This window comes from Monodelphis domestica, chromosome 3 (genome assembly GCF_027887165.1).
Source record: "Monodelphis domestica isolate mMonDom1 chromosome 3, mMonDom1.pri, whole genome shotgun sequence".
In the NCBI taxonomy this organism is placed as follows: Eukaryota; Metazoa; Chordata; class Mammalia; order Didelphimorphia; family Didelphidae; genus Monodelphis; species Monodelphis domestica.
This window is the reverse complement of record NC_077229.1, coordinates 267,497,603-267,520,859: the sequence shown is the minus strand read 5'-3', so window position 1 is coordinate 267,520,859 and position 23,257 is coordinate 267,497,603. Positions and strand designations below refer to the sequence as shown.

At 37.4% G+C, this 23,257-nt stretch overlaps 1 protein-coding gene across 2 annotated transcripts in view; it reads right to left on the bottom strand.

Moving 5' to 3' along the window:
* The window catches only part of MYOM1 (myomesin 1), a 181,679-nt gene extending 165,159 nt beyond the window's left edge, over positions 1-16,520 (bottom strand). The window contains exons 1-2 of one of the 2 annotated variants that reach the window (XM_056823747.1): positions 16,303-16,520; positions 2,363-2,732 (exon numbers count right to left, since the gene is read on the bottom strand). In XM_056823747.1, the coding sequence (XP_056679725.1) occupies positions 2,363-2,661 (299 nt within the window). In that variant the 5' untranslated portion in view covers positions 2,662-2,732; positions 16,303-16,520. The remainder of the gene's footprint in view (positions 1-2,362; positions 2,733-16,302) is intronic. The other variant, XM_056823748.1, reaches the window with a different exon arrangement.
* Between the last annotated feature and the right edge of the window lie 6,737 nt (positions 16,521-23,257).

Here is a 23,257-nt window from a genome sequence, read left to right as displayed (position 1 = left end):
TTTTAGGGAAAAGAAACAACACATCACTAATTCTTTCCCAACTTTTTCTTTCAAAGTGGTGAGTATTGTCAGCCAGGCCACTTGAAGCCACCACCTACATTGCTACCATGAAGGTGGTTCTGAATTTGCAGGCAACACTTATGAATATCCCAAGGCAGAATCTAACCCAGTGAAAAGAAGCTTGTAAAATGATCCTGTTTCATCTAACACTGGGATTCCAGAACTACAGCCTCATAAATTCCAGATCTACATGAACAGATCCTGGCGGAACATACCAGCAGCTGCCAAGAATTCACTAAGTGAGCTAAGAAATGGCAGCCCCATATCCTGGGCCATGTTCCAATGGCAAAGGGATTTCTGTCCTCAAACATTTCAACAAGAGCCTTCATCAACCCAGTTTTTTTTCTTTCCAAAACATCTGACTTACTAGACCCATATGGTGCTGTATGTTACAGGGCTAGATTTTCATGGATTTGTAAGAGTTAAATGACAGGATGAAGGGACTTGATTGGGTTATGACTCCCCTTCTCAATGACAAATGTAGCCTAAACAAAAAGGGAGATTTTATTTTAGTTATTCATTTTCACTCTAAAAATTTGCTTTACAATATGTGTGTATAGTATAAATATCTATCTATCTATATATGTTTTGCAGATATATAAATATATGTGTAAAATTTCTGTTAAATGTAGATTTTCAGCATAATTTATATCTCTTATGGGCAAAATTAAAACTAAACCATGAAACTATGAGGCCAAACTCATTGGTGTGGTATTTAAGATCCTCCACAACTAGACCCCAGGCTACCCTACCCTTTCAGCCTCATCTTATTACAACCTCTTCAGCCCTCTATGCTCCAATCAATCTGGTTTGGTGATTATTCTATGAATTCACCTTATGCTTCCCTACTTTCTTGTCTTTACTCATGCTTTCTGCACCACCTAAAATCTTTATTCCTGCCATGCCCAGCCCATCAAATTCCTTTTCATTCTTCAAGTCCCAATTTCAAGGCTTAGCCCCACTACCCATCCCGTGAAGTTTTCTCTGATCTGGTTCTCAGAAGGATCTCCATTATCTGAATTCTCTTGCACTTGGTTGGTACCTTGTTTAACTGTACTTTCACATTTTACCAGGATATTGGTACTATTTGTAGAATATGATGAACTCTTTGAGAGCAAGGACTAGTTCTCATATTCTCAATAACTAGCACAGTGCCTTGCTTCAAAATCACAGTTAACATTTATATAATCCTTTTAGGTTCTCAAAGTATTCTACCTACATTATGCCTTTGATTTAATCCTCCAAACAATTGTGTGCAGTAGATGCAATTATTATCTCCACTTTACAGATGGAGAAACTAAAACTGAGAGAGGCTAGAAGTGATTAGTCCCTAATCAGACAGCTAATAAGGAACCTGAGGGAGGATTAGAACACAGAACTTCCTAACTCCAAGGCTAGGACATGAATTGAATTGAATTTATATAATGGCATTATCTCCTATATTAAACTATACTAAGAATCTTGACTATCTAATTCATCTTTGTATGTCCTTTTGTGTCTGTCAAAATTCTGTCAACATAGTAGGATTGGGCTGATTGTTAAGATCTTCCACCACTAGAGTCCAGCATATCCCTTAAGTTTCCTCTCCTAAGACCTTCTTCCCCTTGCTCTGCTCCAGTCAATCTGAACTATTCTTCATTACCCGAATTCACTCTATTCTTATACTCTCTTTGAGCTTTTGTTGAGTAATTGATATTAAAAAAAAAGGAAACAAAATTTTAAAACTAAAGGAAATGAGATATGACACTTATTGCTTGAATAAAGCCAGAAGAATCACCAGATTGCTTCTCTACTGAAAAATGGAATAAATGACAGCTAAACTCCCTCCCTTCTCTGACCAAGTGGTTGTTCTAAATGCTGTTCTGGGTCTTGATTTATACCAGTAGCATTTCTAAAGCCAGGAAATCTATTATGAGGATTTAAATCATGTTGTCTCTGTCTACTACTACTGATCTCCTAACATCTGGCAAAGCTTCCCTGCTAGGAAAAATATCACAGTTTACAACTCAAGCAAGATCCCAGCATGCAGACCAGGAAGACTCTGCACGTTGTGATAGCAAAGGGAAATAGATCGGCAGGAACAGAGGTCCAGACACTGCCAGCATGTCCTCCACTCTCCACCTCAGGAGGCCGAGTCTTTGACAGGTTCGTGTAGTCAGGCCCAACAGAAAAAAAATTCTCTTTTCTATTTTATGTATCCAATAGCTACAATACCTGGGAAGGACAGAAATAATTATTTCCAAAGACTTATTTGAAATGATTTATCTTTTCCCCAGTCCCTTAAAGACATGTTTTTACCTACCCAAGATCATAGCCATAATCATAGGCTGATGATGCTTTATGACTGACTTCAGATCCTAAGGAATAGGCCGAAGATCCAAGGCTGTAGCTGTGGGAGCCCTGCCTAGAGGCCGAGGAGTCATAGGCCTCAGAGGCCTGGCGGTGGGCTGAAGACATATGGCTGTATGCTGTGGAGCCATGAGTGTAGATGGCAGAACTTTTCTTCTCCTGCTGATACTGGCTCATGGTGGATTGAAGATCTTTGCTGCGGTAACCTCGATCATAGTGCTCATGGTACTTCTGGTAGAAAGGCAAAGACATCGTGGGCCCCCTACTTTGTGCAGGTCTTTATGGAGGTTTGTTTTAATCAGGAGTCTCAGGAGTCAAATTATCTGAGAAAGAAAGAAAGAAAGAAAGAAAGAAAGAAAGAAAGAAAGAAAGAAAGAAAGAAAGAAAGAAAGAAAGAAAGAAAGAAAGAAAGAAAGAAAGAAAGAAAGAAAGAAAGAAAGAAAGAAAGAAAGAAAGAAAGAAAGAAAGAAAGAAAGAAAGAAAGAAAGAAAGAAAGAAAGAAAGAAAGAAAGAAAGAAAGAAAGAAAGAAAGAAAGAAAGAAAGAAGGAAGGAAGGAAGGAAGGAAAGAAAGAAGGAAGGAAGGAAGGAAGGAAGGAAGGAAGGAAGGAAGGAAGGAAGGAAAGAAAGAAAGAAGGAAAGAAAGAAAGAAAGAAAGAAAGAAAGAAAGAAAGAAAGAAAGAAAGAAAGAAAGAAAGAAAGAAAGAAAGAAAGAAAGAAAGAAAGAAAGAAAGAAAGAAAGAAAGAAAGAAAGAAAGAAAGAAAGGAAAGAAAGAAAGAAAGAAAGAAAGAAAGAAAGAAAGAAAGAAAGAAAGAAAGAAAGAAAGAAAGAAAGAAAGAAAGAAGAAAGAAAGAAAGAAAGAAAGAAAGAAAGAAAGAAAGAAAGAAAGAAAGAAAGAAAGAAAGAAAAAGAAAGAAAAAGATGGAAACCATTTGAATAGACAGATAAGCTAATTTCAGGAATTTCCTATTGGAATGGGTAGAATATCATTTTTCATATTTCCTTCCTTAGATTTCCTCTGAGAAAAGAGGAAATTGCCTCATTCAAATCAAACATGAAAGAGAGATCATAAGTGGGTCCTTCACCTCCTAGTTTTTATTGGAGTGGTCAGCCCACATCTAAGGAAACTCTTTCAATGGTCTGCTGAAAGACTAACCTTTTGCCACTTGGGGACAAAGGCAGAGCCAACCCAGGTAGTCATTTAGGAAGTTAAATTCCACCAAGACAAGGCAGCTCTGGGGGCAGCTGGTTGGCTCAGTGGATTAAGAGCTAGGCCTAGCGGTCCTGGGTTTAAACCTGGCCTCAGACACTTCCTAGTTGTGTGACCTTGGGCAAGTCACTTAATCCCCACTGCCTAGCCCTTACCACTCTTCTGCCTTAGAACCAACACACAGTATTGATTCTAAGACAGAAGGTAAGGATTTAAAAAAAGAAAAGAAAAGAAAGAAAAAATAGCCCCACGAAACTTGATGAATCTCTTAAATTTGGAATTAGGAAGATCAGTGGATAGAGTATGAGGTCTCGAGTCAGGAACACTTGTTTTCCTGACACTAAATCTGGTCTCAGACACTTTTTAGCTGAGTGACCCTAAACAAGTCATTTAACACTGTTTGCCTCAGTTTCCCCATCTGTAAAATAAGCTGGAAAAGGAAATGACAAACCACTTCATTATCTTTGCCAAGAAAACTCCAAATGAGGTTATGAACAATCACACATGATTGAAAAAGGACTGAAAAACTGAAGAGTTCTAATCTTGCCTCAGATACTAGTTGTGTGAATCTGGGAAAGTTATTTAACTTCTCTTTGCCTTAGTTTACTCATCTGTAAAATGAAGATAATAATCACACTTACTTCCCAGGGTTGTTGTGAGGATTAAATGCGATAATATAAGTTAAAAGTTTTGCAAACCTTAGAATGCTATATAATGCTAACTATTGGTATCCATTATAACTAAAAGGTTGCACTTTTACACCCAATTCAAAATACTGAGATTAAAATTACAGGAAAAAATGTCACTATCTAATGTTCAGTGTTGATTGTAATCTCCAGTATATTCTTTTCAATAAGGGAAAATTATGAAAGAAGAAAAGAAGCTAATTTGCATTCCTAGGGACCCTAGGTTCCTAGATTTAGAGTTGGAAATGACCTTATAATTCTTTCTAGAGCCTTAGCCCAGTGCCTAGCTCTGGGTAGATACTTGATAAATGTTTATTGATTATTAAAGTCCTTATTTCTCTATGAAAAACTACATTATGGCCAAGTAAGACTTGGTCAATAGAAGTTCAAAGGAAAAATAAGTGGACCAAGCAAAATTTACCAATTGGATATAAATCACAGTATTTCCGAGTGCTGTGAGTGATGAGAATGCCAGTCAGTCAAAATATTTATCAAGTGCTTACTATGCTAAGTTCTGGGAATACAAATAAGAAAAAAGATAGTCCCTGCCTCCAAAGAGCTAATGGGGGAAGACAGTACAGAAAGAAGCTGAGGGGCAGCTGGGTGGCTCAGTGGATTGAGAGTGAGGCCCAGAGATGGGAGGTCTTGGGTTCAAATCTGGCCTCAGACACTTCCTAGCTGTGTAACCCTGGGCAAGTCACTTAACCTCCATTGTGTAGCCTTTACCACTCTTCTGCCTTAGAACCAATACCCAGTATCGATTCTAAGATGGAGGATAAGAGTTAAAAAAAAAAAGCTGAAAAGTAGAGAGTGGGGAATAGTGAGTCAATGGAACATGATGAAGTCCGAAGAAAGGCAGCAGAATGGGAAATGATGAAAATGAGTTTGATAGTATTTCAGTGGTCAAGAGACCTGGATTCTAATTGGAGATCTGCCAGTAACCAGATGCATGACTTAGAGAAGAAAGTTAGAGTTGGAAGGAACCTCCAAAGTTATTTAACTAACTGGTATATGAATACCCTTCTACAGCATTTCCTCCCAAGCAGCTACCTCTTGACTTCCATTGTTGTCTAAATGTCTCATGACATTTAGACTGCTCCACTTTAGACAATGATCTCCTGTCCCTTCCCACTTCCAATTCCTTTCAGCAAGGAGCAAACACAGATTAATGGGATCATAGCTTGAGAACTAGAAGGGACTATAGGGATTATTTAGGCCAACTCCTTCATTTTACAGGTGAAGAAACTAAGATCCTGATATAGTAGGTCTAACTAAACTTTCACTTCTGCAATACTTTTCATGATGTCCTTCCTTGAGGAGAGAACCCCAAGGCTGTTTCTCCCGGCATTTGTCAAGTTAGTTTAAGCCTGTATTTCTTAGTATGGACATAACCTATACCAGACTATTAACCACCTTAAGGAAGCAGGGTAATAGGAGGAAGGAAATTTGAATTCCAAAATGTCAAAAAAAAATGGTCAAAAATTGTTTTTACATTCTGTGGGAAGGGAACTCCTCCCTCCATTATACTTTGTTTTGATGTAATCAATTAGCATTTGCCATTGTGATGTGCAGGGATAGACAGGCCCTCAGAGAAAGGAAGTTGAAATCAATGAAATGGGAAACTGATTTCACTGCCCCACCCCAGTGCCAGGCAAATGAAGGAACTATGATTGGTTCCTGAGATGTGACATGGAAGAGCTAGTGGGTGGAGAAAACTGCTTATAAAGGTGAGACCAAGGCTCGGCTCACACACTCTTGTGCTCTTCTGGCTAGAGATTAGAACCTGAAGGAGCACATGTTGCTGGTGAGCTTGAATCCATTAGAAAGGCACATAGGGTAGTAGGCTAGGCAACTCTCAGCCTTTCCTACATTTCCCTCTCTTTACTATCACTACTTTGATGTAATAAAGCTATTAAAACTACTAGTAGCCTCATAATTTTATTTTAATTATTACAGTTCCTAGGTGTGTAACAATGCCCTTTGCCTATCCCTTACCACTCTTCTGCCTTGAAACCAATACACTGAATTGATTCCAAGATGCAAGGTAAGTTTTTTTTTTTAATGTTTCTACCTGTTTGCCCTTTGACCCAGCCATAGCTCTGCTGGGTTTATATCCCAAAGAGATAATAAGGAAAAAGATATGTACAAGAATATTCATAGCTGCACTCTTTGTGGTGGAAAAAATTGGAAAATGAGGGGATGCCCATCAATTGGGGAATGGCTGAACAAGTTGTGGCATATGTTGGTGATGGAATACTATTGTGCAAAAAGGAATAATAAAGTGGAGGAATTCCATGGAGATTGGAACAACCTCCAGGAATTGATGCAGAGTGAAAGGACCAAAACCAGAACAATGTACACAGAGACTGATACACTGTGGTACAATTCAATGTAATGGACTTCTCTAGTAGCAGCAATGCAATGACCCAGGACAATTCTGAGGGACTTATGAGCAAGAACACTATCCACATCCAGAGGAAGAACTGTGGGAGTAGAAACACAGAACAAAAACAACTGCTTGATCATGGGGGGTGGGGGGGGCTATGACTGGGAAAGTAGACTCTAAAAGATCATCCTAGTGCAAATATTAATAATGTGGAAATGGGTCTTGATCAATGACACATGTTAAACCCAGTGGAATTATGAATCAGATATGGGAAGGGGGTGGGGGAAGGGGAGGGAAAGAATATGAGTCTTGTAACCATGGAAAAATATTCTAAATCATCTAATTAAATAAAAATTTTTTAAAATATTTCTACATGTAACTGAAGAAATTTTTTTTAATTGAGAGGAAAAAAACTATATATATATATATATATATATATATTTAATCCTTTACCTTCTGTCTCAGAATCAATACCATGTGTTGATTCTAAAGCAGAAGTGTGATAAAGTTTAGGCAGTTGGGGTTACATGGCTTGTCCAGGTTCACACAGGTAGGAAGTGTCTGAGGTCACATTTGACCTCTGGGTTTCTAGGCCTCGCTCTCAATACACTGAGATATCTACCTGCTTCTTAAAACTATATTTCTTAAGGTGATGTGATTATTTATTTTCTATTTAGTTTCACTATTTGGTCTCCTATCCCTATTAGGAAAATCTTTCCCTGTTTCCACACCTGTGATGTTAATTTAGTCAAGTGAAGTAATTTTTTATAGCACTCTGTTCTTATAAATGACAGATTTCATCTCCTAAACAAAGGTAAGAGTTCAAATTTTGCCACTGAAATGTGACCTTTAAAAGGTCAATTAAATTTGTCTCAGTTTCTTTGCCTGTGAAATGTTGGAGGAGATGACCTCTAAGACCCTACTGAGTTCAAATTCTATGATCCTATTCACCTTATATAGAATTTATTTTAGTTTATGTATATTGACAAATTCCTTAAATATAATGCCCAGATCTTAACATAGTGCTCCATGAAAACTGGTAAGTGATTTAAAGACTTAAAACTCTTTATAGATGTGAATGATTAATACTAGTATTGTGGAATTGCAATTTAGTTGTTTCAGTTGTATCTGATTCCTCTTGATTCCATTTGGGGTTTTCTTGTTAAAGATAAGAGATTTGCCATTTCTTTCTCTAGCTCATTTACAGATAAGGAAACTAAGGGAAACAGGGCTATGCTTCATGCCCAGGGTCGCACATCTGGTAAATGTCTGAAGTCAAATTTGAACTTAAGTCTTCTTGACTCCAGGCCTGGCTTGTTTTCCCACACTGTGCCACCTACTTGTCTATATTATAGATACCATTTATTTAAGTTACAGTAACTTGTACAACTAACCAGACCTTTAATAATAAACATGCCTAAGGGAAACAAATATTGCCAACTGGAGAGAAAGGTTAGTTTATTTAAGAACATTGAGACATGTGCTAACCAAAACATAGGCACAAAAATCATTTTTATTTATTTATTTTTTTAAACACAGGTATGCCTGATAAAGGTAAAAATGTAAATGAGAGGCAGAGACTTATGACTATGCCTGCTTCACTTAACCTTTTGTTCTTGTCCCTGGCCTCATTTATATGCCAAGCAAGAAGAACAATGGAAGCAGGGAGAGCCTGGTCACACAGGGCCCCTCCATGGTTCCTATGGATTTTCTAAATCTTTTAGGGTTTGAAAGGAATTTCTAGCTGGAACTCAGATATGTCTGAGACCAAGGACTTCAAGTTAGCCCTAGGAAAAATATTCAAAAAATAGACTTTCATTAGATCTGGGCCTTTCTGGTGGCTTTTATTGGCTAGTTGGGTGTGATAACACAGCCTTTAGTTTTGCACTAAAAAAGCTATAGTCCTCCATAACAATGTAACATCAGAAATTCATCCAATCTGCAATTAATCAACTGAGGCAGAACTCTTTATTATAAAAGACCTGTCCCCCTTCAGCAAATAGGATCCAGACCTCTGTATACAGTTGTGATCCTTATTTTATCCAGAATACAACTTTTGTAACCCTTCAAGGCCCAAACCAGTCTTTACATTCCTGCACATGAAGGCAGTGTTATTATGTGTGTCATTTCATTGATGGATTCCAAACTCTTAGTATACCCCTAAGTCATATTGCCAAAAACAAGGTGGGCACATGGCAACCAGCCCTTTTTCCCCATCCACACCACATCACTCTAACAACAGAACCTGATTTGATTTGGTCAGTTGTGAAGATTAAATTTAACTCTCCTCTGATTATAACAATAAGATTAATTAACTCTCCCCTGATTGTGAAGATTCAATTGTAACCCCTGACTATTTTTAGAATACCCTATTTAAAGTTGAGTATGGAGATCTGCCCATTTTTAGATCTAATCACCAAAAGTATAAACATTCCACTTAATCATTGAATGGGATGTCTGTGGCCCACGTGTACTATAGTGGGTGACAAATCAGAATTGACTTACTGCCTTCTGGGCAGTCCTAGAGCAGAGTGTCAACTGTGATTGGTAGACATAAAATTTGGGGAAGACACAGGAAGTCACACAAGAGAAAGTGTCTTTAAAGGGAGTGACAACTTCCTGAAGGAAATCAATTCTCCATGCTTTCAAGTTGAGGCTGGTGAAAAGGGGCAGAAAGATCTGCTGGCTAGACCTGAGACCCTGTTCCTTAAACTGACATGTGGTGAGTGAAAAGCTGATTCTTAACAACTGGATTTTTCTGAAGAGGCTTCCCCAGGTCCTGAGCTACCAGGGCTGAGGCCTATCTGGTTGAGGACTAAACTCCCCTACCTATGTTGAGACAGGGGGCTGGAGATAAATTACTTAATGTTTAGACTAGATATCTTACCTTATCCTCTCTCTGAGTTCTTACTTCACTCTTTCTACAATTTGTAAATAAATTGTAATAAATCTCTTTGGAATTAATTAAATTCATGGCAACTACACCCTTAAACAATCAAGTCCAATCCTTTTAAAATAAAGCCCTTTCCCCCCTCACACATCTGGAGACACTTCCCAGCTGTGTGACCCTGGGCAAGTCACTTAACCCCCATTGCCTAGCCCTTACCATTCTTCTGCCTTGGAGCCAATACACAGTATTGATTCCAAGACAAAAGGTAAGGGTTTTAATTAAAAAAAAAAAAAGAAGTATCTAGAAATTAATTACTAACCCTTATGGAATCACATTAAACTGGATAATACTGATAAAATCATTGATCTAGGATGGGTCTACTAAAATAGGGTAGAGGTCAAATTATTTGTCAAAATAAGAAGAGGCTTTCCAAATAATTTTTTTATTATTTCATATCTTTATTCCATATTTATAACAATACAATAAAATGTCTGGTGGTACAGAAAATTTCTCCTACAGTCACAAAATATTCACTTAAAAAGTTCATTTCCAGGAAAAATAGCTCCCTCTACTTTTGCAATTTGTTGAGTCAGTTATCTGAGTGTCCAATCTAATGTTTGGTATTTTCCATTCCACCTCTGCAAGCATTTGGTTAAGAAAAAAGGTAAACAATAAAACACATTTTTTCTTAAAAAAAAAATCCAGCCATATAATAAGGGTATTTGTCAGTCAGTACACAAAGATTCACAATGGCCATTTGCTTTTTCTTCTAATTGACAAATGATTTTTAAAACCAGTAGCCCAAGGAAATAGAAAGTGAGTTTTAAAACTCTCTCAGGTTCTTACAGTAAGCATTTTTGAGATAACTAAAGTCTGAAGCCACGTGAAATTCCAATCAGTAAATGCAATACATCTTTATAGGTTATTTTCCATTCTTGTTATTTGAGAGGAACTGAGATATTATTGTCACTATCCATATCCTCTAGTGTTTTAAAAAGTGGCAGTAGTTACTGTCATTCCATTTCAGCTCCTTTATGGGGCTTTTTATGGTAGATTCTTAAGTATAGTTCTCAATCATGGAAATATAGCAATGAGAGACATCTAAATACAAAATGCTCGATTTTTTGTCAGCTTTAAAAATATCGTCAACATGCCATTTATTTGTTATTAGTACAACAGTAATTTTGTGCTATGCGTTATGAACTATAGATTCTAGGTGCTTCAGTTTGCAAAGAGAGTTTGAGAATGTAGAAAAAATTAATATATTCCTTTAAAAAAAACCTTGTAGCAATTTGTTGTTAAACTGAAACTGCTACAAAAGGAATGACAAACGATGACAAAAAAATGTATTAGTAGCCAGAAGCAGAGTACAGCACCCTCACTGCCTTGAAGAGTCTATATAGCTAAAACCTTGCAGAGAATCTCAAAGAACTGCTCAGTAACCATGACACCAGGAGAGACCAAGCTGAGCCAATACACTAGAGCGCAGAGATAATGTAACACCCAGTGGAAACAACACCATACCCTGCACAAAGCAAATTCCTGACATCACCAAAGGATGTGGACAGGAGAGTGAATTGCCCTTGCTATGTGTGCAGCCTAGTCTCACGTGTCCCTAAATCTGTGTTCTCCACATGCATGATCTGGCCACATGGTCTCCTTTCATGCATGATAACTACCCATCTGCTAGTCTACCCTACCAGGAGCCTATGGGAGGATGTACACAATGTGTGCATCAGGGGGGACCTTTTCTTTTCACTCTATTTGTTATCATTTTTGGGAATCACCAGTAAAGAGGAAATAATTGAAATTGTGAATGAGCATTATATTAGAGGAGAGAACAATTTAAAAAGGAACATTCAAGTAGCATTGTAAAGTCTGTCAAACACTTTCTATATGCTACCTTATACCAACCAATGAGATTGATATTATATTCATTTTACACATGAGGAGATACTTAGAAAGGCTGTGACTTGTCCACAATCACACAAACTGTGACAGTAGTTGAATATATCAAGGAAGGTCAGCCTTCCTTGACACCAGACCACATATTTGAGACCTTCTGCCTATGTAAGTAAGAACAGAATTTTTTTAAACCCTTACCTTTTATCTTATAATCAATAACATGTAGTGATTCCAAGATAGAGGAGTCATAAGGGCTAGGCATGGGGAAGTTAAGTGACTTGGCCAGGGTCATACAGCTAGGAAGAGTCTGAAGTTGGATTTGAACTCAAGACCTCTCAACTCCAGGCCTGACTTTCAATCTACTGAGCCACTGAGTCACCTTCCTGCCCCCCAAGTAAGACAGAATTTTGAAGAATACTAACATCATAGTGTCAGGAAGAGGAGGAGTCATCAAATGAGAAAGAAAATGTATAGTAGACAGGTAGGAGAACTAAAATAATATAATATCTCTGAATTAGAGAGAGGATCTTATCATAGAGTAGACAATGGAATAAGAAGTGTCAGAGAAGTAAAGGAGGCTGATTTAGTATGTTAAAAAAAGGGGGGGGGGGGCAGCTGGGTAGCTCAGTGGATTGAGAGCCAGGCCTAGAGATGGGAGGTCCTAGGTTCAAATCTGACCTCAACCACTTCCTAGCTGTATGACCCTGGGCAAGTCACTTGACCCCCATTGCCTAGCCCTTACCACTCTTCTGCCTTGGAGCCAATACACAGTATTGACTCCAAGACAGAAGGTAAGGGTTTTAAAAAAAGGGGGGGCCATTTATGTGGTGTTAAGGACCTTTTATGTGGTTGACCTGTGGGAGCAATTTTAATGGAGTAGTAGGGAAGAGGCCTGATTTTAAGTGGATGAGGCAAGAATTTGAAGGATTGAAAAACTAGAAGACTTTATTGTCCATTGACATTAACCTCCAGAAGTTGAATTCTGAGAGAGAGACAGAGAAAGGGAGGGAGGGAGAGAAGGGAGGGGAGAGAGTGAGGAGAAAAGGAAGAAGAGAGCATTTGAGAAATAAGTGAAGCTGAAGTGGAATAGAAGAATAGAATATTAGAGTTGAGGATGTTGAAGAATTAAGAGGCCAGGATTTTATAGAGACTGTTGGCAAGATCATTGTTGTTCCTGAAAATGATGGCAATGGATATTATGGAAAATAAGGCCATGAGCCAAGTTCTAAAGACTTTGAAAAAGCTGAATGACCTGGAAGATAATGTATGACTGCAACAAGAATGAGGAGAGAATAAAACAACAAACTTCATTTACTTTTAAAAAAGGAGGATAATAGGGCGATAAAAGACTGTCTGCCCTTTGATCCAGCCATAGCACTGCTGGGTTTGTACCCCAAAGAGATAATAAGGAAAAAGACATACAAGAAAATTCATAGCTGCGCTCTTTGTGGTAGCCAAAAATTGGAAAATGAAGGGATGCCTTTCAATTGGGGAATGGCTGAACAAATTGTGGTATATGCTGGTGATGGAATACTATTGTGCTCAAAGGAATAATAAAGTGGAGGAATTCCATGTGAACTGGAACAACCTCCAGGAAGTGATACAGAGTGAGAGGAGCAGAACCAGGAGAACATTGTAAACAGAGACTGATACTCTGTGGTACAATCGGATGTAATGGACTTCTCCATTAGTGGCAATACAGTGATCCTGAACAACTTGGAGGAATCTACAAGAAAAAACACTATCCACATCCAGAGGAAACACTGTGGGAGTAAAAACACCGACGAAAAATAATTGCTTGAATACATGGATCGAAGGGATATGGTTGGAGATGTAGACTGTAAATGAACATCCTTGTGCAAACAACATGGAAATAGGTTCTGATCAAGGACACAAGTAATACCCAATGAAATTGCATGTTGGCTGCAGGAAGAGTGGGTGTAGGGGAGGGAGGGAAAAAATGTGATTATTGTAACCAAGGAATAATGTTCTAAATTGACTATATAAACTTATTCAAAGGGGAAAAAAATAAAAAAGAGGATCATTAAAGGGAAAGGGCAGGTAAAGGAACAGTCTAAAAAAGGGAATGAGGAGCCAGGAATATGTTTATCTCCATATTCCCAACACGAAAAGTCAAGTGTCCTCTGGCAGCAAAGATTGCAAGGGATGCAGTGTCTTCAGGTTAGAGTCAGGTTTCAGTTAAAGTGAGAGGGTAGAAGGAATGTTGATTGCACCTAGGGGTTCAATGGCTTTCCTGGAGTCAGGAAGATCTGAATTCAAATTTGGTTTCAGACATTGACTAGCTATGTGACACTGGGCAAGTCATTTCCCCTGGATCTCAGTTCCCTCAACCGTAAAAGGAGGGTAATAATAATGCCTCTCTACCAGTGTTGTTGTGAGGATTAAATGAGATAATATTTAGAAAGTGCCTGGCACATGGAGGGTACTATATAAATGCTAGCTATTATTATTACTATTATATGGTCAAGAATGGAGGAAAGTTTACTCACAATAGGGAGGAGTTTCAAATGGGGATAGGAGAATGGGCTAGATGGTGGGGGAACCTCACCAGAGTGGAAATGGGCAGTCACAGCCACAAAGAGAATGGAGGTGGGGGGTATGGGGAGAAGGAGCAAGGACAATAAACTTAGACCTAAAGGAATGAGACTGAATGACTGAGATTAAGGAGGTGGGACATTTGCAGAATTCACTCATCTAGAGTTTGAAAGACTATAATATGTAACTATGTGCTACCTGTTAGAAGCAGAAACCAACTAATCCAAGATGTTAAGAACTTGCATCATAAATATATTGTTTTAATATGCATATATCTGTGAAACATTTTGACTCCAGTCTACTTTGTTGCTTCTTTTTATACCAAAAGATCATTTTTATATTTCATTTTTAGGACATATGACTTAGTAATACAGTGAAATATGGTATTTTTTACTTAATGTTGAACTGTAATGTTGAACCTGGAATTAGGAAGACTTGGGTTCAAATTCTACTTCTGAGTTAGTGGCTACATGACTCTGGACAAGTCATTTAAACTACATAAGCCTCAGTTTCCTCTTCTATAAAGATGAAAATTATAATAAAGATATTTACCTTCAGGGCTATCAGTGTCAAATTAGGCAATGAATATGCAGCATTTTGTAAACCTTGAAGTATAGATGCACATCCTTTACCACAGGAAACCAAGGCTCTGTGAAGCTGACTTGCTACAGCCAATGAGTGTCTGAGGCAGGATTCAATCCCAGGGTTCCATGAGCCTGGATGCAACTCTCTAGTCCCTGCTCCATGCTATCCCCCAAAGTAGTTACTGCTTTGAAATACAGTCATATTTAATCTATATCTTTCTATTACAACAGGCATTTAGGTAGTCAAATGGATAGAGTCAGGAAGATTCATTTTTGTGAGTTCAAATTTGGCTTTAGATACTTAGCTGAGTGTCCCTGGACAAGTCTTTTAACCCTATTTACCTCAGTTTCCTCATGTGTAAAATGAACTGGAGAAGGAAATGGAGAGCCATTCCAGTATCATTGCTAAGAAATGCCTAGTGGGGTCACAGTCAGACATGATTGAAAAACAACAAATTCAATTGCAACTAAATCTAGCATATAATTTTTAAAAGTTTCTTTTATGGCCTACAAATCAAAAATTCATCATTTTTACTTCCTAAATCTACTAAAGAAAATCCACAAAATAATATCTGAGGAGTTGCTTGTAGGAAAAAATGTCTACATTATCTACTAAGGCATGAATGCCTTTTACTTCTTGATAACATTTACCAAGTGCCTAGCCTTGCAAACACTTTTACAAATATTATCTCATTTGATTCTTAAAACAACCCTGAAGGTAGATGGTATTATTATCTCCAGTTTTATGATTGAGGAAATTGAGGCAAATAGAAGTTAATTGACTTGCCCAAGATCACACTAGTGCCTGAAGTCACATTTGAACTCATTCCTTCCTGACTCCAGGTCTCCCACTCTATCTAACTGCTTCTCATAAGGGAGGTCTTTAAAGAAACATATTAAGTGTGAAGGCAGAATGTCCTTGTAACAATGAGTCTGGAGGTGTAAATGATTAGTCAGCAGACTGGCAGTAGTTCACTCTAGCACTGAATTACAGAGGTAGCAACCCTGGATTTGGAATCAGAGAAGAGCACTGGTTTTAAGACTGAGCCCACAGCTGGCTATCTTCTTTGAGTACTTGAGAAAATGAAATTTTACAAAGTTTACCTCAGATTCCCAATCTGTAAAATAGTGGAGTTAAATGATACTTGAGCCCCTCTTCTGATTCTAAGCTAATATCTTTGGGATAATTTGCTAGTTTGGAAGAATTATTATAAGGCATCTTGAGCTCCTGTAGCAGTATCAGGGAAATCTGACTGTGACTTCAGAGAGTTCATTTGCCTGTGTGCCTAACCAGAAACAATAAAGCCCAGAGATTTCTGATTCCCTCATCCAATCCAGACTCTCCCTGTCCCACTTTTGAACCATTCTGTTTTAAATGGTGAAAGCACAATTCATTCAGATGGAAAGATATTTCTACTTCCCTATAGTTCCAGCAATGATTTATTTTTAAACCAGTACAAAGTTCAGTAAGAATAACTGTGCCAGAAAAAAAAAAGGCAACTGGCCCCTCTCCCTCTTCCTTTCTCCCCATAGCTTCATCTTCCTATTTCTCTGCTGTTTCCACAAGTCCCTTAACAAATTGCTGACCTTGGAAGACAGGAGACACAATCAATCCAAGCTTATTAAACTCACATACAGAGAAGCACATTCTTCCATGAAAATGTCACACTTACTTACCAAGTCCAAATAAATAATGATGGTGGAAAGGTTCCGATGGAGAGGTGGAACTGAATGATGGAATGAAGAATCCACCCAAGTTGAATTGAAGAAAGAAAAAAAAGAGGCAGGGCTAAAAACTGGACCCTGGAGGCCAGTACAAAAATAATGCCTGCAGTCAGGAGAAAGTCAGGGCCATAGACCTGGCCTTTTATGGCCAAGGAGGTAGATAAATTTAGCAACCAAGAGGAGGGTGGGGAGGGGAGAGATAGAAAAGAACAGACACACATGACAGCCACAGCTTCAGGAATTTAGTCAGGCAAGTCCTCAAGCCATAAGTCCCTTTGGGGACCTCACCTAACCAAAAAGGAAAGCTCCATTTTGCTACAAGAGAGATTGCACTGGTTTTTGGTCAGCAAAATTTTTTAAAGCATGCGAAAGTTCCCAGGGAAAGAACAGTCAGTGTTGGGCGTGAAAATGAAGCTGAGTAATTTGAACCTCAAAACATAACTGGAATGTTCATGGCAAGCTGCAGGCCTCAGTGTTCTGTTAATAGTTCATGTACAGTAGAGACAGAGGAAAAGACAATGAAGGAAAGAAACTGTAGGCAAATGTAGTTATGAAATTAGTTAGTTAGAGAGGGCAGCTAAGTGGCTCAGTGGATTGAATGCAAGGCCCAGAGATGGGAGGTCCTGGATTCAAATCAGACCTTGATACTTCCTAGCTGTGTGACCCTGCACAAGTCATTTAAACCCAATTGGATAGCCCTTACCACTCTTCTGCCTCGGAACTGATACTTAGTATTGATTCTAAGAGGGAAGGTAGTGTAGAATTTAAAATAGTTGTCTGCCATAAACTGTGGCAGTTAAAAGAGTTGGGGTCATAAACTGTAAGTGAGTAAAATAGTGAAAGATATAAATTGTAGTAGATATAAGAGTGGGTGAGTAAATTTGTGACCGCAGAAAATATGTTTCACTACAGTGTCTTGGTTTTAAATCAAATATAAGGTGGTTGTCAGGGAAATATTCCCAATTATGAATCTACCCAAGTCAGCTGGGTTTTATAGAGAATTTAATAATACAATGAGGAATTAAAGAAAAGAGAGAAAGAGAGAAAAAGGAATTAAGTATGAAGGGCCTTAAGCCGACATGGCCTAGACCTGAGTCTTAAGAGAGAGAGATCAGTCAGTCAGTCTTTTAACACTCACCACAAGGTCTGTCTAAGCAAGGATTCTAGTGACAGTCTCCTCAGAGAGAGTTCCAGCCAGAGTCCTCCTCAAAGAGCCTTCCAGCCAGAGACTGTTTCAAAGGGCCTCTCTCAAGAGCCTCCAGAGGGACAGAGTCCCCTCAGAGGAGCTCCAGCGAGACCTCCTTAGAGATTGTCCTCCAAGAGCTTCCCTTCTCCAGAGCCTCTCTCAAGAGAGATCTTCCTCAAAAGGATTTCTCATAAGAGATTCTGCTTTTTCTTATATAGGGGGGTTTTCTCCTATGTCACCTCCCCTAAGTCCTTACATCTACCAATCACAGTAGACATTTTCCAAAGGACAACCCATTCTAAAAACACTGCTGGGTCGACTAATCCCTTTAGTAAGTTTTGTACCAGAGAAAACTTCTGAATAAGTTTTCACCTCTTTGCTCCTGGCAAGTTTACAAGTTGCCTGACCTTTAATAGGTACTTAGCATCCCTTTGTATTACTTCTAAAAATAGGCATGGCTTAAAGAACTTTTTGCCTCACTATAAGTATGGGCCCAAGTACCCTCATTGTTTAGCAAGGAGTTTTCTCCCCCAAAGCAGTCCCAAGTAGGGGTGGAGCAGAGGTCCTCCCATTTCTGATCCAAGTAGAGTTCTCACATCCAAATGTGGAATGTTTCCAGTAGGGAATTGTTCCAATTGAGAATTCCCCAATGTGGAAATTTTTAACATTCACAAGTCTGAGAAATTTCAAGATTTACAGTAGGGTTAAAAAAAAAGAAAGAAATGGGTTAGAGATGATAGGACCATTGGGAGTGGATTAGCTATCTTAAGTTTTGCTCATTTACTTAATACATATTTAAAAGGAAGGTTTAAGCTCAGAGAAAAGACTGATTCATTACACTCTGAACATATTGTCCTGTGAAACAACATACTTTATTTCTCTGAATGCAGAAACTTCTGAATTCCATGATAAAAAAAGTAAATCCTTTTGTTGTTTTAGATTAGATATCAATAACTCAAGATCTCACTATTCAGATGTGAACATCAAGGGAAAGAGGACCAGATTTCTTGGTTTATTTCCATTTTTCTCTGATAAAGAATTATTAGATTGTAAGCTACTCGAGATCAGGGATTTTTTTTTTGCTTCATTTGTATCCTCAGAACTTGGTATAATGCCTGGCACTTATTAAACGCTTACTAACTTGACTTGATAGCAAGATAAATAACGGTGAAGGAGAAAGCGTTTGTATCATTCTATGCACTGTGTTGTAGTGAACCTAATCTTGTCATATGTTTAAAAATGTGTTATATATATAGTTATATTGCACTATATAGCACTTGAGGCTTATTTATGTCTTCTTCAATCTATATACTATATACTTTAATCTATTTGTATTATACATGGAAGAGAAATTGTTGTGGTTGAGTCATTTCATTTATGTCCAATTCTTGGTGACCTCATTTAAGTTTTTGTTGCAAAGACACTAAAGTGGTTTGCCATTTCCTTCTCTAGCTCATTTGACAGATGAAGAAATTGAGGCAAAACAGGATTAAGTGATGTGTCTGGGGTCAATCATCTAGTAAATGCCTAAGGTTAGATTTTAACTCACAAAGATGAATCTTCCTGATTCAATCCACTGTGCCACCCAGCTGCCCATGGAAGAGAAAAACTATTACTAAATTCATGGATTATACTTCTATTTCTATGATTTTGTACAGAAGTGAAGTTCTATTACAAGTGTGTGAGTATATGTATGTATTTGTGTATTGGGGAAAGGCAATTCCTCATCATCTGTGATTATGTGAATAGAGCTATGTGGGGAGGTGACAAAATCTTTCTCAATTCTATAATGCCAGGAAGGTCACTTACTTTTTTTGGACCTTATTTTCCACCAGTAAAATAAGGGACTTAGAACAATAAGTATAGGGCAGTGGAAGAAATGATTGATTAGGAGTCATAGGACCTTAGATCAAATATCAACTTTTCTACTTACTACTCATGTGACCTTTGGCAGTCAAACCAGTTCACTTTTTCCATGCCTTGGTGACCTCATCTATGAAGTAAGAGTGTTGGACTAATGACTTAGCAAGGGGCAGCCAGATGGTTCAATGGCTAGAGAGCCAGACCTGGAGATAGAGAGGTCCTGGGTTTAAATCTGGCCTCAGGTGCTTCCTACCCTAATTGCCTTGCCCTTATCATTCTTCTGGCTTGGAACTAGTATCCTCTGTTGATTCTAAGACAGAAAGCAAGGGTTGAAAAAAAATGACTTAGGAGACCCATTCCAACTCTGAATCAATGATCAACTAGAATTATTTATTGAATCTTGGTGCACTGTGCTTCAGTGAAATTCAGCAATAGTGGCAGCAATTCAAATATTTCTGTAAAACACTTTAGTAAAGCCAATAATTGGTTGATAGATTCGTTCTTTTCAAAAACACATAATGTGCTAAGGAATGAATTCTTAATCAAACAAGAAACAGAAGCACAGTAAAAAAAAACAAAAACACATAATTTTGACTCCAAGAAAATGAAAAGGTTTTGTACAAATAAAAATGAATACATCTAAAGTAATGAAGTAGTTCACAAATCATTAATGTTAAAAGAAATAAAAATCAGAACAAGACTGAGACTTTACCTTGCCCCTAGCAAATTGGCAAAGATGACAAAAGATGAGAGCATTCAATGAAGGGGTTATGGAAAGATATATACATTAATGCACTGTTGATAGAGTTCTGGATTGGTACAACATTCTGCAAAGCAATTGGGAATTATGCAAATAAAGTGACTAAAATGTCCATACCCTTTAACCTAGAGATTCCACTGGTAGGCATATACCTCCAGGGGATCACTAACAAAAAGAAATATTTCATATATACAAAAATATTTATAATAGCACTTTTTTGTTGAAGTGAGAACTAGAAACAAAATAAAGGTTCATAAATGACTAAAAGAATTTTGGCATATGAATGTAATAGAATATTATGCTATAAGAATTATGAACATAAAAAATACAAAGAAGAATGAGGAAAATGTCTGGGAACTGATGCAAAATAAGTAAATAGAGTCAATAAAACCTTAAAATACATAAAAAAGTAAAAAAAATTAAAATAAAAAATGATTCCAATAAGGTAAATGGAAAGAACAGCCACAAACCACTGTGTTGCAAAATTATACAGAACAAGAGAGCCCCAAAGAGACGTGAGAAGATATCCCCAAGGGAGCTAAGTGACACCATGGATAGACAGCCAGACCTGGAGGCGAGGTCCTGGTTTCAAATATGACCTCAGACATTTCCTAGCTATGTGGCCCTGGGCAAGTCACTTAAGCCCCATTGTCTAGCCCTTACTGCTCTTCTGCCTTGGAATAGGTATTTTGTATCAATTGCAAGACAGAAGGTAAAGTTTAAAAAAAAAAAAGATGTAACCTCACCCAACTCCTTTGCAGAGGTGGGCATCTATGGTAATGGAACATTGCATATAATAATGGAGTTTTAAAATTCATTCGTTTTATTGAACTTCCCTCCCCCCCATTTTTAAAATTCTTAGCTATAAGACTATAGAACTATAAACTCTTTGCCTATGTTACATATTAGCCTAGGTTTACTCTTTATATTATATTATTTTATTTTAAAAAATATTTTATATATTAATATATATTAATTAATTAAAATAAGTTTAAAATATTCTATAGAAAAATTATATATTTCTAGTTATATAATATTATATAATCTAATTAGATAGTTCTAGATATCTCTATATATTTATTATATTAGATATAGTTACACATTAGATATAATATCTATAAAGAATTTCATGTTTGTAAGGTCTTTTATTTTCTCACAGCAGAATTAGCTAGTACAAGTATTCCTATTTCATAGAGAGCAAATCTAAGGGCCAGAGAAGTGATTTGTCCCTGGTAACACAGTTAGTAAGCATAAGTGCTAAGATTCAAAACAAAATCTCCAGATTCCAAATGCAATGCACTCTCCATCCCATTTCCTCTGTACCATGGCCTCAATAGACCCATTAGTGTATATGCATATTCCATTTTGGGAGCATGCTATATAACAAAATTAACATTTTAAGAGATAAATTCAACTTGGATCTTTCAAACGAATTCTCCTGACTTCATTCTCCCATAAAATGAGATTCACTTAAGGCATATAATCCCCCCAAAGAAGCAAAGGCAGGCTAATCGGGTGTTAATTTTAGATGGTTCAATTCCCACAGCTAGATAGCTAATGCAAAGTACTTGGGATAATTATATTTTTAGAAAAGCCTGGAAACTCCTGCAAAGGTTTTGCCTCCAGTGCTATAGTTAGTTCTGGATGCAGGAGAACAGATGTTGTTGCCTCCCATATTCACTATTTCACATCTTATAGGAATAAAAGGGATCAATTTCACTACCAAGAAGATAATGATGAAGCCATAATATGTTAGTAAAATATGCATATAGTTCCATTTAACATTTTCTTTTTTAATTTTCCAGATTGAAGTCATCATATCTGAGCAGCAGAATAGGAAGTGTTTCAGAACAGTTAAAGCCAAGTACATGTATAAAGGGAGAAACAATTTGAAACAGTACATAGAAATTAAATCTTTCCATCGATGATCAAGGAAATATATTTAGAAGAGTAGCTGAAGGGGCAGCGAGGTGGCTCAGTGGATTGAGAACTAGGCCTTGAGACAGGAGATCCTGAGTTCAAATTTGACTTCAGATACTTCCTAGCTATGTGACTGAGCAAGTCACTTAACCCCCATTGTTTAGCCCTTACCACTCTTCTGCAGTTCTATGACAAAAGGTAAGGGTTTTAAAAAGAAGAAGAATAGCTGACTTTAGCTGTCCAACAAAGAAAACCCATACAAGGTGCTGCAGGAGCAAAATCATCAATACCCAAAGAGAAAAGGTTCCTGTAAAACATCAGCACTTTTACAGTTACAAAACTATAACCATTTATCTTAGATGAAAGTAAAGGGAATAAATCTAGTATGAAAGTCACTGTCCATAGCACACAAATAATTGGCTAGGATTTATTCATATAAAGTTTGAGGTAGAAGATTCCTTTCACATATAGAAAAAAATTAAGTACAAATATATTTTTAATGTTATGAAAAAAGTGGAATCAAAGTAAGGGGTTTTGGTTGAAGAAGAACTAAATAATTGCAGTCCATGAATCTAATGGAATATTGTCATAAGAAGTTATGAACAGAAAAGGTCAGAAACATAAAGAAACTGTCAGAATTAAATAAGCCAAGGCAGGGGAATAATTAGCACATCTATAATGATACCCCAAAATCCCTGCATAAAATGAAGCAAAATGCTTAGTAATTTTAATAAACAGTCTTGACTTTGGAGAACAGAATAGGAAATATACTGTCCTCCTTTTGGTACTTCAGGGATAGAATGGTCCATACACTGTGCTTGCTTTTCTTTGTTACAAGGAGGCAGTCACCTAGGGTGGGGTGGGGAATATACATCTGGAAATAATTGTAAATTAAATAATATATCCATACATTCATGTTCATATGTGGATTATAGCTAAACTTTTAATTCTATATGTGATCATGTTTTAAAGGCTTTTCAAAAAAATAAAATTGCTGTTTCTGTTTTATTTGTATTAAAATTTGGTGTTTTGTACCAAAGTTGACTGTCCTAGTCTTGCTCACAAACCAAGTAGGTGTCTACTCATGTGATTTTAAGTGGCTCAAAAAGCATCCATTTCCCACCCCTCCCAAATCTTCTCCCATCTACTAGATAAAGCTTGAAATTTTGCTAGATAGA